Source organism: Ziziphus jujuba, chromosome 1 (assembly GCF_031755915.1).
Source record: "Ziziphus jujuba cultivar Dongzao chromosome 1, ASM3175591v1".
NCBI lineage: Eukaryota > Viridiplantae > Streptophyta > Magnoliopsida > Rosales > Rhamnaceae > Ziziphus > Ziziphus jujuba.
Window position 1 is genome coordinate 14,466,844 of NC_083379.1, and position 17,837 is coordinate 14,484,680.

At 29.9% G+C, this 17,837-nt stretch overlaps 3 protein-coding genes across 5 annotated transcripts; all 3 read left to right on the top strand.

The window, feature by feature from the left end:
• Positions 1-3,209: 3,209 nt before the first annotated feature.
• On the top strand, positions 3,210-5,731 carry LOC107419694 (uncharacterized). Of its 2 annotated transcripts, none has more exons than XM_048469248.2 (3): positions 3,210-3,397; positions 3,499-3,582; positions 5,647-5,731. In XM_048469248.2, exons 1-3 carry the CDS (start codon positions 3,284-3,286, stop codon positions 5,662-5,664), a joined length of 216 nt encoding a protein of 71 aa, XP_048325205.2. In that variant the 5' UTR covers positions 3,210-3,283; the 3' UTR covers positions 5,665-5,731. The 2 variants fall into 2 exon arrangements, with proteins under 2 accessions (XP_048325205.2, XP_015883955.2); XM_016028469.4 differs by having other exon boundaries at positions 3,219-3,397; positions 5,559-5,731.
• A 6,164-nt stretch (positions 5,732-11,895) lies between these two features.
• On the top strand, positions 11,896-13,125 carry LOC107419122 (LRR receptor-like serine/threonine-protein kinase RGI5). The gene is made up of 2 exons (XM_060820171.1): positions 11,896-12,622; positions 12,710-13,125. The coding sequence occupies exons 1-2, from the start codon at positions 11,896-11,898 to the stop codon at positions 13,123-13,125; spliced, it is 1,143 nt and encodes a 380-aa protein (XP_060676154.1).
• Positions 13,126-13,277: 152 nt separating this feature from the next.
• LOC107420824 (uncharacterized) lies at positions 13,278-17,245 on the top strand. 2 transcript variants are annotated; one of them, XM_016029889.4, is made up of 6 exons: positions 13,278-13,435; positions 14,258-14,482; positions 14,562-14,738; positions 14,866-15,090; positions 15,174-15,302; positions 16,797-17,245. In XM_016029889.4, the coding sequence occupies exons 1-6, from the start codon at positions 13,334-13,336 to the stop codon at positions 17,028-17,030; spliced, it is 1,092 nt and encodes a 363-aa protein (XP_015885375.2). In that variant the 5' UTR covers positions 13,278-13,333; the 3' UTR covers positions 17,031-17,245. The 2 variants fall into 2 exon arrangements, with proteins under 2 accessions (XP_015885375.2, XP_048317879.2); XM_048461922.2 differs by lacking the exon at positions 13,278-13,435 and adding an exon at positions 13,553-13,577.
• The last annotated feature ends 592 nt before the right edge of the window (positions 17,246-17,837 follow it).

A 17,837-nucleotide genomic window follows, 5' to 3' on the forward strand; every position in this document is an offset into this window, starting at 1 on the left:
TCAAACTAGATACGGGTGAAAAGGGTAAATATATACTAAGATCACGTGTGGTCTAAATTCTACAGGTAGTATTTTTTGTTTTTCAAGTTTCGTTTTCTAATAAAAAACAAAAAAACAAAAAGGAAAGAAACATTTCTTCAAGTTCTTAATACTTATACAGTTTTTCTATTAAAAAAAAAAAAAGAAAAGAAAAAAATAACAAATTATTTTTTAAAAGTTAATAACATTACCTTCCCATAATTTTGGCCTAAATAGACTTTGATCATTTGGTTTAAAAGCATTATCATTCTTCCCTGTGGTTTTAAAAAATTTTCATGTACCTCTCCTCTTGTTTCATTAACACCAATTGTTTTAATATCACCCACACCCTTATAATATGCAAGTAATTATTTAGAAATTATATGGACACTTTCGTACTTAGATTATACCTCATGGAGTGTATATAAAACTTTATCTAAATTTTTTATTAAACAATAATTTAAGTTTCTGAAATAATTTTTTTGGAAATACATTAAGACCAAATTTGTCCAATTATATATAAAAATGTGAGTGAGTATGATTTTTCTTTTTTTCTTTTTTTTTAGTTCCTAAACCTGAAGCAAATTTTAATTTTTTTTACTAGTTTAATATAATTTTCATTCTTATGTATATACATTTTTTAAAATTTATATTCTTTTAGTAATTTATTTTTTTAAAATTATTTATTGTACAATATTTCAAATTTTTAAAGTAATTACTTTTGTAAAAAAAAAATTTAATTTGTACAATAATGTATAAAAATACGTACAAGTAATATTTTATTTTTTCTAGTACATATATTTACTTCTTGGAACATTTTTTTTAATATATGCAAAAATTATTTCTTTCACTGATTTATATTTATATAGAATTTCGTCCAGTTTTTATTCTTTTAAAATTTATTTTTTAAAACGTATTCCACTATGGTTTCTTGTAAACCACGTGAAATCCATCTCTACTTCTAATTTAGGCTCCATCTAATTTGCACATGCCATTTCCATTAGTAAAATAGACGGAAAAAGAAAAGAAAAAAGATTAATGTTGCACTGTTGATCGCATTTGAGGATCAAACTAAACTTTGCTCTGCCAGCAATATTTTTAAAATATATAATAGACCAAGTTATAGTACCCAGAGTATAAAAAGACCTAGTTAAACAACGAATCAACTAAGTTTTTTGAGTTCTGAAGTAGAGTAATTCCTCAAGTATATATATTTTTATGACAAAACCTTTCCAAGTCCTCCATGATGCGTTGCTGAGTCACTGACCAAGAGCTGGGCATCCACTCTTAACACTTTTGGGTATTCCACAATGTGCTTGCTTTAAAACTCATTAATTTGGCATGGTTAATTTTTTGGACAATTGGGAGTGTCGATAGTGATATTGGTTTTATAGTACAATCAGTAATAATAATTTAAATTGTAGGTAACATTATCCATATAGATTAAAATATTATTCATTTTATAGCTTAATATTATTCATTTATACATCATGTTATACATTTTATAAACAATTATTACTGATCTTAAGATCAATTTCACTACAAAATTATTCAATTTGAAAGTGTCTACAATTAAACCAATCTTATAGTAAAACTAATAAGAAAGTGTGTAACATGGTTTATAAATTAATAATGTTAACCATAAAATAATCAATATTTGAAAATTTTCAAATATTACTCATTTTATGGTTAAAAGTTACGCATCTATAGACCATGCTATACATTTGATGAACCATTATTGCTCGTTTTATTATAAGATCTATCTCATCATAGAAACTTTTAGTTTATGAGCGTTTACAATGAAACCAGCCTTATAGTGGTCCATAAAATAGTTAATATTAAACCATAAAATGAGTAATATTTTCAAACTTTCAAATATTACTCATTTTATGGTTAAAAATTACACATCTATGGACCATGTTATACATTTTATGAGCCATTATTATTGCTTTTATCATCATAAGATCCATCTCACCATAGAAAATTTCAGTTTGGGACTGTCTACAATGAGACTAGTCGTATAGTGAGAATCAACAATAATAACCTAAATAGTATGTAACATGGTCTATAAATGGGTAACGTTACACTATAAAATGAGTAACATTTTTAAATTTTCAAATGTTACTCATTTTATGGTTAAAAATTATACATTCATGAACTATGTTACATATTTTATGAACCATTATTATTGATCTTATCATTAGATTGGTCACATCATAAAAATTTTCAGTTTTTAACATTTGTCATTGAAAAATCAATGCTAAATTTTGCCATTAGCATTAACATTTGTTATTGAAAACTTTATACTAATGCTAAATTTTAAAAATGACAACGTAAAAATGATATTTATTATTGGAGATATTCTAATTAAATATAATCTCATAAAAATTAGATTTACAAAATGTCTTTTATCTCTTCCATCTTCTTGTTTTCATTTTGCATTAGGGTTAAAGTTTCACTTGGCTATATATATATATATATATATATATTAAAAAAAAAAAAAAAGGAAGAAAACTCTCCTCAATTTGGAAGGGATGGAATTATATATTTAAAATATTTAAATATAAAGGAAAAGTATGTACAAAAATAGAAAATAACCAAAGGAGGAGTTTAGTAATTTATCATATCTTAAATTATGAAAAGGTAAATGGTATTTTAATTTCTTAATTATTTTCAACAAATTATTTATCAAAATGCATGATTAACTGTTTTTTTTTTATATAGATATTATTAACTGATTTTATAAAAAAAATGGAAAAACTGATTTGAAAGAATAAAATTATACCAGCAGCGTAAATTTATTTCAATAATTTTTTTTTCTTTCAATTCCAATTTTTTTTTTCTAGAATTGAAAGTGATAAAATAAAAAAAAAAGTATAACAATAAAAAAATATATAAAATATAAAATTGATTTATAATTTTATAATTGATAATTGTAATTTATTATAATTATATAATTATTTACTATTATAATAAATATATTAAATTTAAAAGACATTATAGGCTTTTTTTTCTTGGAAACGTGTTAAATTGTGGAAGGGGAATTTTTTAGCACCAAATTTGATGAAAAAAAAATCTGAATTAATTAACACAGAATCAATGCCAACGTTGATTATCATGTTTCCATTTTTTTATTAAATTTTTTATTCTTATACTTTTTTTTTTTTTTTTTTTTGAGACTAAAACTATAAAAAACCATAATAATTTAGAGTGCAAAAGGAAAATATTGGGCGAACCGTAGAGTGGAAAAATAAGAGAAAGAAAGATGCTTCGGACTCGGTTGCTGTGGATTGGAATTGGGTTCTCTGTATCATCCGCCGCCATTTCTCACTTCGTCTGGAAAGATCTTATGCTTCATCGTTATGCTCTTTCCTCCGATGTATGCAACCCAACCCACTACTCCATTACTTTTGCTTATTATTATTATTTTATTTTTATTTTAAAAAATTAATTAAAATTTATATTTGTGGTTTGCTGTAGATGAAGCGCAAGTTTGATGCTCTTGAAGAAAGAATACTCAATCTGGAGTCAGTTCCTTATCACGATTCTAATCCCACTCCTGAGGTATCTCTCTCTCTCTCTCTCTCTCTCTCTGTTTTTGATTTTGGTTTTCCTTTCTTGTTGATGCTAAGTGTAAATATTCTGTCAAAATAAAAACTTTTGCTACAATTTTTCAAAATGGGATCACAAAAGGTTAAAAAAAAAAAAAAAGTAGGAGGTTTGCTTATATTATTGCAGAAGTATTTATATTTCCACTTGTATTTTGGTGCTTTTTTACTTTGAATTTTATTGGGTGTTTTCCTTGCTGTGGAAAATGGAAATTTCATGCTCTGAGGTACTGTTTTAAGGTTATGTTTTAGGTTCAATGTGCTTTGGTCCTTGAATGTTATTTTAAATTATATGGTTTTGATAAATTGCTGTGATCCTAAATCGGGAGAACACAGTCATATACTAGTTCCCGGGGGGGGGGGGGGGGGGGGGGGGGGGGGGGTTGTGGGGGGAGAGAGAGAGAGAGAGGGTCAGGTTGGAATTCAGTTTTGTAGTTTGTCCAAGAGAAGCCAACTTTTAAATAAAGAAAATTTTGTGAAATTTTCCTGGAAAATTAAAAGAAAATATATCTCTTTGGACTGTGAGTTAAGTGAGGGTAGTTAGAATGAGATCTAAGAGAAAGTTTAGAAGCCAACTTTTAATTAATGATGACAAATAAAGAAAATTTTGTGAATTTTTCCTGGAAAATTAAAAGAAAATAGATCTCTTTGGACTGTGAGTTAAGTGAGGGTAGTTAGAATGAGATCTAAGAGAAAGTTTAGGACCGGCTTTTATGTGGCATACATCTGAAGTGAAATAGCGAACCAGGAGGACCAAGAAGGTGTTATGGGCTTGATGGTAGAGGGTTGAATAACAAAGGTCATAATGTGTTTTTGAAATTAATTTTCTAGTTAAGTTTTTCATCTCTGATGTTGTATTTATGTGGCCGCTATGACTCTGACGAGAAGCAAGTTTTCCCTTACATTGGCTGTTATTAAAAGTAAGAGTAATTGTGCCTAGCCTCATAGTGAGGGCTTTTAACCAAACGGGGCATTAAAGTGGTTGGTTGTGTTGGTGATTGGGTCGAGTTCTGTGCATTGGCCTTTGATTCATCTGCAGACAAATTGCATAAAAGAAATCCCAATTAAGCACCCCTCTGGCCCTCGGTCAATAGGCCCCACTCATCCACTGTGGATGGAAAGCCTAAAGAATAAGATTATTGTGCAATCTCCTATGCCATTAGTAATTCATGTTTGGGCATGATTTTGTATTTGCACAGTCTCATTGTTTCCACTTGATGCTGTCAAGATTTTTCTGGGAAAATTCTATTCAATAGAGGGAATCAATATTCTGCAATAACCTTACAGGAATAGCAAATCAATTTATATGCTGTTTGGTATAATTCATGTTAATTCTCAAACTATAATGTGGTTAGATGTGCCACTTTCTATAGTGCATTTCAATGGATATGTCTGAATTGTTGTCTTTTAGTTATAATTATTAACTATAGGATAAGATATTAGTGGAGTAATAGAATTATACAGATGCCAATACACAGATCAAGTGGTGGAAATTCTAGGAACACTACTTTCATTTTTTCCACTAAAGCAAAACAAAATATCATGTCTAGTTTAGCTTCCACGGTTCTTCATCAAAAAATGTTTAGCTTCTGTAATGTGAGAAGTTTTAAACCACAAAAGATTGGAACTACAGGATTTCTTACAATTGCTGGGGTCCTGCCACCGCTACCACAAAGTAGTTAAGCTATGGATTTTTGTCTAGTTGACTTGTTCATTTATTGGCAGTTACTTTTAAATATTGATCTTGCATCTCTTCATACTCAGAACAGAAGTGGTGCCTACCATTGCAAAAAGATCTTCCTCTTTCTTTTCTACATTTAAGAAGAATATAAGATTGTACTGATGTTGTCAGGTTTTGATATAGAGCTGTTGCATATTAATCACTTCTTTTGTGCTCATTTGTTTTAATAATTGCTTTCTACTCTTTGGCAGATTGAAGGATGAATTTTATTTGGAGCTGAAGTGAAAACTCTGGTTTGTATCATTTTGTTACCGAGTTTCTTTGGTTTTCTGTTACCAGGTGGACAAGAATGTTTAATTTTAATTTGGAAAATTGGAATTGTTCTTGAAGATTCATGAGGAAAGAAAGTTTTTAACCCTGCAAATGTATAGTGGGGCTAAACGTATGAGAAAGGAAGTGTTTCACCTTGACCGTTTAAGGTTGAAATCCACCATTGAACCCGTAAGCTTACATCCATTTTAATTTTGGGTAATAACAAATAGCATTTTCTTTAACATACTGAGTTATGTTTTGGGGGAAAAAAAAAAAAAAAAACTTTTATTTTTATTTTTCATGTTAAAGAACAATGAAAATGTATGCATAATAATAAGGTACAGGCAGAATCCGTGGAAGGGACAAGAAACATATATGATGAATTATGTAAAAATAATATTGACATTTATAAAAAGTAAATATTAGGAGTCTTTCTAACTTGCTATTGGTTTTAAGATAATAAAATATTACATCTTGCATACCGAAATTATTTCTTGATTCCGTATGCAGTTGTTACAATTTTCACATTCGTCTTCTTCCTCCCACTCACTTGTCCATCCTCTATTTTTCTTCTGTTGATGTTGGATTGGACAAGAAAAGAGAACGGGTTGTAGAACAAATCTAGGTCGATTGTGAACCCACATTGTACTTAATATTTCATATAATTTGCTTCGGCACTCTTTTAATTCCGTTCTTGTTTTAATATTTAAAAGCAATTTATTCCTTTGCGTTTTTCTTCATTGCAAATGAGAATAATACTAAGTACGTATGAAGCTCCATGATGTCCTCAATTTGTAGCTCTCTTCAGAGGTCTAATCCTGAATTTGCTGTTTTTGACTTACGACTGAAATACTCAACCTGAAAAAATTTATATTTATTATTAGAAATAAATATTAAAATCTCAATTATAATATATATATTTATATATATATAATTGACAAACATTATCAAGTTAAGATAGACATACCACCCCTTGTACAATACTTCTGGATTTCCACTTTTCTTGCAAGCATTATAAAAGATTTTTGCTTCATTCTTTATCTCCCATGCAATATACTTCAATTTGTCTAGTGTCATATGCATATGCCGATAAACATAGTCATCTTCACCAACTTTGTTGAATAATTTACAGCTGAAAAAAAAAAAAAAAAAAGTGTAAAACCAAAAACAATGCATGCAATACACACGCAGTTGTTTATCACAACACTTGACTAATCAAGATCTGTTTACTTTCGGTTCCATAAATATGTCCAAGTGCCTAGTTGAAATACTAAATTTATGTACGTTGATAACTCTGCTGGAGAAATTTTTTTTTTTTTTTTTCCTTTCCTTCTTTGAAAACGTAAAAAATTTTAGTTGGTTTTTCTTAGTATATAAATTCATGACAGACAGAAATATTCTCTGGGTTGGAAGGACGCCATTACAGCACAATTTGTTGTTTCTTTTCGATTCTGTTTTTGGAAGCTATGCCTCAAGCTTTGTTGGGCTTTCTTTTATGCTTTTAATGCAGTATTAATTACCCAAAAAAAAAAAAAAAAAAGGATAGAGAGAAATATACGGAAAAACTAATTAAAATTAAAAACTAATTAGTTTTTCCGTATATTAATTAAAATTCATTATTGCATAGCATACCATCTCTTGGTGTTGAAGTAATCAATCTGAGAAGAGGAAGCAACCCGAGCTATGATTTCAGTGGTCAACTCGTTTGGAAGGTGTGAGAAAGCTGGAGGTTCCACCAAAGCCTCTTGATATGTGCGTTTCCTCTTCGTCGTTGTGATAAGAGTTGATGGATAATATTAGGAGCAGTAGAAAAACGCATGCATTAATGCCCCAAGTAGATTAAAGATCGTTCAGAATTAATATATATGTTGACAAAATATTTAAAAAAACAAAAAAAAAAAAAAGACAAAAAGGCAAACCTTCAAATTAATAAATATAATGCCAAAAGGACTAGGAAAAAATGTGGTCAATGTAACCTTCAACGAGTTATGCATGGGATTTTATAATTTCTCTATTATCAGTATATTAGTGGGATTGCAATAAGTTAAAGGGTTTATTTTTCCCATTTCTGAATTTTATTGTTTATAATTTGGTTATATATATGTTATATACTTTTAGGCTATATGCTACGATGACTTTAGATTTTAGTCAAAATGGGAAAAAAAAAAAAAAAAAGAAGACAATTTTAATTTCTAGTAGTGTTTGGCTAAAAGAAAAAGTGGGGAGGAATAAAAATACAGACCAAAAACAGAAGGAAACACAACAACAGAGAATTTCAATTTCTTTTTTTTCTCTTCCAAATTCCTCTCAATTTATTGTTATTATTATTATTATTTGTTTTTCCTGACATCAAAACAAAGTGCAGAAATTATACTTAACATTGAGAATTATGTGGTCTAATTCATAAAGAAACATGCATTGTGTGTCTTACCTAAAGGAATAACAAAAAAGTTACTTTGCTAGTGATACTTTAAAATCGAACCTAATAAGCAGATCGAATCCTTTAGAGACATGTTAATCTCACTCTAGTATATTTAGTTTAGAAAAGTTGTATTTTCAACTTTTAATGGTAAAATATTTCAATTTAGATCCAATTAAATTCTTCGCAAATAGATTGAAACAAAAAACGAAAAAGAAATTAAAGGATGTGAAAATTATATTAATATTGGTTTAGCCAAAAAAATTTAATTGGACTAAAAGCAACCAATTAAATTTGATGGTCGAAATTGAAATATTTTAAATTTAAAGATTGAAAGTACAACTTTTTCCAAATTATAAGGCATAAAGTGTAATTAATCCTAAAAATATACATAACAACTGATATTTATTTAATTATTTATTTTTTAACATTACAAATTACTTCAAATTCCTACAACCTCATATTTCGAACCCATGTTCTCAATTTAACATTACAAATTATTCCAAATTCTTGCATCTTCATAATTCGAACCCATATTCTCATAGTATAAATAGAATTGTTTAACCATTGAAGCTACCTTTTTCATCAACTGATTGATTTACTTGATCAAACATTAATAATTTCGAAAAGTGCTGATTAGGCCGACCAACAGACTAGCCAATATGGAGAGTTAAATTTATATACACCATGAATAAATCTGTATACACACAATTAAAAGAGGAACTCTAATTTAAATTAATCGTGACCCAACTAACATACAATTACATAATATAAACTTTGATTTTGATTTTCTATTTTTAACAAACAATGCTTAGGAATATTATTCTACACTTTTGCTCCAAATATAGACACCATAACTTTATACCTAGAGGCTGAAATACGTTCTCCAACCAGCAATTCAGAGCACCATAAAGATTTCAATAAAACAAATTGCCACAACCCTCTATAAAGCCATGGTTGGATGATTTCCTAATTATTTATATACTGATAGTTTTGTCTTGGCAGCTGGAAATTTTTTTTAAAAAATTAATAAAAGAAAATAGCTTTCAACATTAGTAACAATGGCACAATTAGGACTCAAAATCAATTCAATTCTTGTATACCACCATTTATAGTGAAAACTTAAGAAAAAGACATACCACAAAATGCATTTACGCGTGATGTGGGAAAATGAACTAAATAAAGAGCAACGCTATATGTACTAAATTTTGGTAATCAATTAGATAGTAATTTTTTAATAGTTACTAATTAAAATAATATCAATTTAATATTATTAAAAAAATATTATATAATTGATTATTAAAATTTTGATAAAAAGATTTGATAGCTATACTGTTGGTCATAAATGATAGGGAATAAAAGGTTATTTATTTATTTATTGTAATAATATAACAAGGGATAAAGAAGCCTTACTAGGTCTGCAAACAGTAACAGATTATCCATATTACTGCCTAGTCCAATTACCTAACCAAACTTCCTCAAATAGGCCTACGTAGTTTTCTTATTTATTTATTTTATTACAAATAGGCCAATGTTGTCACAATAAAGTTTTTTACAAATTTCATTTATAAATTTTTTTTTTATCATTATTTCATTTAGATTTCATATTTATAAAAAAATATCATTAAATTATTTTTAGTTATAAATATATATATTTATATGTATATCTATCAAAATAAACATATATTTATCAATTTGTATCGGTTAATAATATTATAAAAATATAATTTTAACTTTTAACCACTAAGATTAATTATTAAAAATTGATAAAATTGATAGCTTAATCTTTTTTGATAATTTTAAGAGCCTAAAGGAAAATAAATAATAATTTTTTAAAAACATAAAATTTAAATGAAATTATAGTAAAATTTTAAAAAATGAAAATAAAACTTTCTCTATAATTTTATTTACAATTTGTATTTCTTTCTTGCAATGGCAGATTACCAATAACTAGGCATTTCACTGTCTACACGTTGTATTGGCCTTAGTTTTAGAAGCAATATCTAGACAATTTCTTTATTATAAAAGAACCAAAAAAACAAAGACCAAAAAAAAAAAATACATAAATAAGAAGATACAAGTTATGGTTTTTAAATTTTTATGCTAATTTTCTCATGTCCTATTTGGCATAACTTTTATTTTTTTGTTTTTTTTTCTTTTGTTTCGTTTTTTTTTTTTAAAAAATACTTCTAAAAAACACTACTTTTTATTGATTTTGATTAGAAATGCTTTTAAAAGTCTAAAATATTTTTTAAAAAATATCTAAATACTTTCAAAAATAGTTTTTATATGTTAAAATCTGCTTCTAATTACTCAGAAGTTGTGTCAAACATAGAATCCTTTAGTAGCTATTTGTCTTTGATAGCCTAGTCTCGTTAGCAAGTGGAAATAATTTTATAAATGCTTATATCTTTACATTTATAGCTATATGGAAATTGACCATTAAAGTTGATAGTTTAATGGAAGAAAACTGATCGAACGCATGATATAGGATTGAGGTCATTGCACTATAATTTTTTTTAAGCAAAGAAATATGTATATATATATATATATTAGATTTTTAATATTATGACTAATATTAGTTTTTTTTTCAGCTTTTAAATTATATTAAAAATTAAGATTTAAAATTATATTTATAAATTATTGAACTCCAATAAAATTTAATTTTTCTGAATAAAATTTTAGTATGTCATTAAATTTAAAAATCTAATATTAATATTATCAAATTGTTCTAATATGAACTTGATTGTAGATGTATATGTATATATATATATATATGGAGGAGAAAATTTAACAAAATAAATGTCCATATGACTTTAAAATTCCATTTAAAAAAAAAGAAGAAGTCCTTTTTTGCAATGCAAAAATTATTCTATACAATTCCATAAAAGTTTAAATGACTAAAATATCCACAAATAATATCTAACCTAGATCTTCATTAAAATAAAAAATAAAAAAAAAATAAAAAATTCAACCATCTAGATTCACATGGGCTAAAGGCACTTGATATCGTACGTGGGATTGAAAGCAGGTCTTTGTGATGAGGCAGACAAGGTGCTGGCTGTTCAGCCACTTGGTGTCCATGGAATAGGAAAGGGCCAATGGGTTGTGCTGTGAGAGGATGGAGCAAAGGAATTGCTGGGTGAGTTGTGGTTCGATAGAGAAGGTCCACCGTGGATTACCGATGGTATCATCTGTTGAAATTCTGACAACGAAGCAAAGTAGAAGAAGTAGAGAGAGAACGGAAACTTTTTTGTTTGTAGAATCAAGGAAGAGAGTTTAATGAGGCTGATCACCCATATTGATTCATTGGTAGCACATGCAATTTTCATTAGCACCAAAAAAAAAAAAAAACAAAAAAAAGGGGGGTGGGGTGGTGGGGGGAGACTAATGGTGCACTGTTGATCCTATATGAGGATCAAAATAAACCTTGCTTTCCAAGCAATACTCAGAATATATAATAGACCAATGTGGAACTAAATTTCTTTACGTGAAGAATAAAAATGACCAAGTTAAACAATGAATCAACTAAATTTTACTACTTCTGAAGTAAAGTTATTCCTCAAATATTTTATATTTATTTGATCAAAAACTTTCGAAGTCTTGCTTGATGCAATGCTGAGTTGCTGACCAAGTGTTGGACATCCACCATAAGACTTGGGTCTTCCATTATTACACAAAGTGCGCTAACTTTAAAGCGCATTGAGTTGGACTTGTGGTCTTCCATGTGCATATATATACATATCTTTCTACATTAAGGAAATAGATGTACACATATATTGCTTTGCATATAAATATATTATCTTTTCAATAATATTTAAAATTGTTATCTATCCTTCTTAAACTATAGAACAAGCATGAGTAGGCTTTCCCTTCAACTTCAAATTGTTGTGCAATCATTTCTGCTGGTTTACTTCCTAAAAGATGTTGCTGCATACAATATTTCAAGAGTTGGAAGTCTCAAAACCAAATGCATAGACTCAGAGAGACGAGCACTTCTCAAGTTCAAGGATAATTTTGATGACAACAGTGGTCTTCTTTCATCTTGGGGCAATGAAGAAGAACAAAAGGATTGCAGTCTTTGGGATGGAATTCGCTGTGACAACATAACTGGTCACGTCGTCATGCTTGATCATCCTGATATGGATCTCTGTGCCAGAGGTAAGTATACAAGCTCTTCATTGACTGAGTTGCAATATTTGAATTATTTGGACCTCAGTGGCAATGACTTGAGTAAGAATCAAATCCCAAGTTTCATTAGCAACATGGTTGCACTTCAACAACGTGATCTTTCTGCTACTCAATTACAAGGCTCTATTCCTAAAACTTTTTGGAATAACCTAACTGCCATTTCATACCTTGATCTTAGTTACAATGAGTTAGGTTCAGTTCCAAAATCTTTAAGGAACATGACTTTCCTTACACATCTTGATATTCGCAGTAATAATTTAAAAGGTTCGATTCCTGAAGCTTTTGGCAGCATGGCTAACCTTACATACCTTGATCTTGGCAGTAACAGTTTAAAAGGTTCCATTCATTTAGCTTTTGAAAACATGACTATGCTTACATATCTTGCCCTTGATGGTAATCAGTTCGAAGGTTTTTTTCCAAAAGGTTTTGGTTAAAAACTGGCTGTCCTTGAATATCTTGACCTGAGTGATAATAAGTTAGAAGGCTCCATTCCTGAATCTTTTGGCAACATGGTTGCACTGACACTCCTTGCCCTTCATGATAATCAGTTAGATGGTTGCATTCCTGAATCCTTTGGGAATATGTCAGTGCTAGAACACCTTTATCTTAATTCGAATATGTTAAAAGTATCAATTCCTAAAACATTTTGGAAATTGACAACCCTTGTAGAACTTGATCTTAGTTTTAATATCTTAAAAGGCTTCATTCCTGAAACACCTGAGGACATGATGGTTTCCCCTGAACTCCTTAATCTTGGCTATAACTCAAAGGCGACATTCCAAAATCCATTTGGAATATATGCACTTTACGCAAATTGCAGATGCCTTCAAACAATCTTACGGGACAACTCCCTGAGCTCACTCAATCTTCATCTAGATGCAAACACCATTCATTAAAAAAAAAAAAAAAAAGAATATAGAAAGGAGTAGAAGAAAGAAAATGTTGATGGCCTTGTTGGGTCTGAGAACAGTCACAAGTTTATCCATATTATGGCCCGGCCCAATTACCCTTGCAAACTTTTAAAAATGGGCCTAGTGGGAATGAAAATAGTTTTCATTTAATTTTTTTTTCTTTTAAAAAAAAAATGGTGTTTTGGAAGAAGAAATGCCATCGTTGTGGTCTTCCAGCTCCAAGGGCTCTGTATTTGTTGGACTTTGTCTGATCAGAAGTATCTCCTTCACTCTCCCACACTCTTCTTCTGTCAAGGTATATAATCCTAACTTCTTCTTCTTCTTCTTCTTCTTCTTCTTTCTTGATTAGTCAAAATTGATGCATATACATATTCTGAATCACGAGGAATTCGTATTGTTGAAGCTCAGCTTGAACTCCTGGAATCATCTTTGATTGGGTCCCTACTTTTGATCTCAATTTCATTTTCAATTGGTTTTTCTGGGTTATGAATTTGCATGTTAATGTTTTAGCAGAAACAGTTTTCTTTTTTTCGATTCATTTCGTGGGTGGAATTCGTTTATAGCTTTTGGTTTCTGGTCTCTTTCCCTGTGAAACAACATTAGATGGGTGGACAGGTTTACAATTTTTATTTATTTATTTTTTAAAGTTTTCTGATGCGATTGCTGGATTTCCCACAAATAGTTTTCTGTTGGAGAACTAGAAAGAATTTTATTTGGAATGCTAGTGCCCTTCAGTTTATATTATATTTACAACCCTACTAAAGAACTTCTTACTAGTTGTTTGAAGATGTCCTCCAGGTTTAAATTCTCAGGAGGAAGTGAAGAATCTTTTATTAAAAATTTGTTTATGGTTTTCTTTGAATTATATATACATATATTTTCCTATTAGGTGATGATTACTTGCATGCATATATCAATGTAATTTCATATACTATATGTTGAATGTTGAGAATATATATTATAATTTCTAGTACATGTAATTTCTTATATGTTAATTTAACTTAAATTTTGCATTCCTTAACTAAATCGATTTTATTTTTCTGATTGTATCATCAAAATTCAATAAATGGTAGTATGTGTTAATCAATATAATTTTCTGCATGTATTCATTTTCCAGTACCATATTCAAATGGCTAGATCTGCATTGGATGAGACGTCAGATTCAGGTGCGTTTACAAGAACTGCATCAACATTCCGTAACTCCATTTCTCGAGGCCCAAATTCCCAGTTTCCGGCAGAATCTGGAAGATATCATCTGTACATATCGTATGCTTGCCCTTGGGCTTCCAGGTGCTTGGCATACTTGAAGATTAAAGGACTTGAGAAAGCAATCAGCTTTACGGTATGCTCTATGGTAATTTTCCTTGAGTAGTTTGGTAGTATAAGCCCAAAATGATATTGTTTATTCCCTCATGGCTCAGTCAGTCAAACCCATATGGGAAAGAACCAAGGAGAGTGATGAGCACATGGGGTGGGTTTTTCCTGCTACAGATACAGAGGAACCAGGAGCAGAACCTGATCCCTTGAATGGGGCTAAAAGTATTAGAGAACTTTATGAGCTTGCAAGTACAAACTACACTGGAAAGTACACAGTTCCTGTAAGTCTGTTTCTATTAAGTGGTTTTATTTTCATTATGCTGTTTTAATTTTGTTGTTGCTGTTGTTCTTCTTTTCATCCAAGTTGAATTTCTGTAAATATAAACATGTTGTAATGCTCTATGGTAGGTTTTATGGGATAAGAAACTCAAGACAATAGTAAATAATGAGAGTTCAGAGATAATTCGCATGTTTAATGTCGAATTCAATGAGATAGCAGAGAATCCAGCTTTGGACCTATATCCTTCTCACTTGCAAGCCCAAATTGATCAAACTAATGAATGGGTATACAATTTGATCAATAATGGTGTATATAAATGCGGTTTTGCTACGAAGCAAGAGCCTTATGATGTGGTAAGCATTTTGTTATCTGTAGTTAATACTAAGGTTTCATGTCAAGTCTTAAGTTTACCATGGCTATAATTTTATTTATGCAGGCGGTGAAACAATTGTATGAAGCTTTGGATAAATGTGAAGAGATATTGGGAAAGCAACGATATATATGTGGGAATGCATTTTCTGAAGCAGATATTCGATTGTTTGTAACTCTTATCAGATTTGATGAGGTAATTATACATGTTTATTAAGTAGTAGAGTTGTTTGAAAGGCGAATCTTTTGGTTGCCTGTCTAACATAGTATGAAGTAAAGATTACAAATATCACTCTTTCACTTTTGCTTGTGTCTTTAATCCTTAGATTTTTATCCAAGCAATTTAATCCTGGAGGTGTATAAAAATGTCAAACAATGTCTTTTTTAGCAATTTCCATTAACTACCATATGGAATCATCATGAGGAAAAGGAAAAGAAAATCTATGTTGTAACCTCTGATCTTTTTCAAAAACCCACTCATGGTCATGCCCCGACTTCTTTTCAAAAATTCCTCCAACTGTTTTCATCTTCTTAAATCACAACATTCACGAGCAGTAGCTTAGTTGTTCATGCCCCGACTTCTTTGCACAGCATTTTAATATTAGCGTCGCCTTTTGCAAGCAACATACTTTTAGTTTATTAAAGCCCAGAATAGAGGTGTAGCCATAAGAGCACAAACCAGAACAGATTCACGTGGTCAAATAGATCCCCATCTCAAGCCAGAAAACTAGAATGGCAATCTTGTGGTATTTGAATCCACTATTACTGGAAATCACTAGTGATTTCTTTTTTCCCTATCATAGTTTGATTAAAAAAAAAAAAAAAAAAAAAAAGTAAAAAATTTTAGGTTTTTCTTTATCTAATTAACTCTATTGTGCACAATAAGTTTTAAGAGACCTTCACATATCATAACACCATTCTCCAAAATTCCTGTTCTGCATATGTTTAGTACCCAACTTTCTTGTTAATGATTTTAGTACTAGCAGGACTTTTCCTTAGCAATCAACACTGTTTCAGTAGATCATGAAAGAATTATTGTTTATTAGTTTTTGAGAAAAATGTAACTAATGGGTTTGAAAGGGCACAATTTTGTGGAAGTTACTATCTCAAAAAGTTGTGTATTAACCACATTACTTCTCTTGGGAATATAAGAAACCCCATATTGTAGATCCTTCTAAGTCATATGTCTAATTACCTCAGACTGCTCACTGCTTTTCACCAAACTGATTTAATACTATCATAATATATGAGTGAAACTGTAACACCAGAAATATATGTTATAAATTTTGTTTTCCTTTCATTTTTGGACACAGAAAAAGGGTGGCTGGCTATTTTTCCCATTAGTAATTATGCTTTTTACTGCCTTCCCAGTACCTAAATGAAGAGCATCTTTGTCATTGTCTAATTATCAGATATTAACGTATGATTCCATCTTGCCTGACGCTTTTTTGTGCAGATATTGCCAAGAGTTTGGTGCTCTATGATACCAAACATATAGGCATTGTAACACGAAAGAAGTCAATTTTCCCTTTCTATTATGTACTTGGAGTTGTACATTCTACTTAGAGAAAACAAATTTGCTATAAAGAATTTGTTTATGGAAAACATGATAAAAGTTTAATAATTTGCTGCGCTTGAATTTCTATGGAAATCTTATGCAATTGCATTAATTTGGTTTTCCTACTGGCAGGTTTATGCAGTTCATTTCAAGTGCAACAAGAAACTCCTGCGTGAGCACCCAAATCTATTCAATTACACTAAAGACATATTCCAAATTCCAGGAATTAGCAGCACAGTCAACATGCAACACATAAAGCGACATTATTATGGAAGCCATCCTACTATCAATCCGTTTGGTATTATTCCTCAAGGCCCAAATATTGATTACTCTTCTCCTCATGATAGAGAGAGATTTTCTACATAGTTTGGTTACCCTCCAGACTTCCAGAAAATGGTTTGTTTCTTCATCTGACGTGATATTAATCTTGATGAAAATAGATTTTTATAACAGGCAGTTGTAAGTACTCGCAGAAAAGGATTTGTTATACTGTGGACATGTCATCCTACTGTTGTAATATCTTGAATGTGATTTCTGCTTATATTTATGTGTATTATGCATGACTATAATGTTTCTTTCAATTGGTTAAGCGTTAGAGGTCCCAAGTTATGATTTTTGAGGTTTGTCTTTGGGCATTAATCCAAATTGGGGAGGTATCATATCAGGAAAGTGTCTGAAATGGAAAGTTTGAAAACCCTATGCAAAACAGAGAAGGAATTCCAGATTGTAGCAAAAATTATGCTTATATGATTGTTGATTGAGTCGTTTCAATAGGTATGCAAGCTCTAGTAGGTCCTAGCCTAAATGTTATTTTGATCTGCAGTAGGGAATTTGTGTCTATACCATCTTGTGTAACTGGCAGGTTGGAACCATAATTCTTTGGGGTTTTTATTGAAGTTCATAAACTAGTTGATGATTTGAGAACCAAGTTACATTTCATTTTTTTTTTCCCGCTAAATATGATATTATGTTAGGAAATATGTCATGTTTTTTTAAAATACCTTGAATTAGAAGGCACAGTCTGTTAAAATTTTTATTAAAGTGGAAGAAAAAGGATAATTTTTATTTAAATGATTTATTTTGATCATCAAAAATCAGAAAGGAGTTGGTAGCTACAATTTCAAAACCTTTGTATCGACTTAATCTATCCCCTTTGGTGAGTGAGTTGCAATA

Coding starts and splice junctions, on each gene's coding strand:
- LOC107420824 (XM_016029889.4), top strand. CDS start 13,334: ATGCCATCGTTGTGGTCTTCCAGCTCCAAGGGCTCTGTATTTGTTGGA. Junction 15,091..15,173: donor AGCAAGAGCCTTATGATGTG/GTAAGCATTTTG, acceptor TTATTTATGCAG/GCGGTGAAACAATTGTATGA. Junction 15,303..16,796: donor CTCTTATCAGATTTGATGAG/GTAATTATACAT, acceptor TCCTACTGGCAG/GTTTATGCAGTTCATTTCAA.
- LOC107419122 (XM_060820171.1), top strand. CDS start 11,896: ATGAGTAGGCTTTCCCTTCAACTTCAAATTGTTGTGCAATCATTTCTG. Junction 12,623..12,709: donor TACATATCTTGCCCTTGATG/GTAATCAGTTCG, acceptor ATAATAAGTTAG/AAGGCTCCATTCCTGAATCT.
- LOC107419694 (XM_048469248.2), top strand. CDS start 3,284: ATGCTTCGGACTCGGTTGCTGTGGATTGGAATTGGGTTCTCTGTATCA. Junction 3,398..3,498: donor GTTATGCTCTTTCCTCCGAT/GTATGCAACCCA, acceptor GGTTTGCTGTAG/ATGAAGCGCAAGTTTGATGC.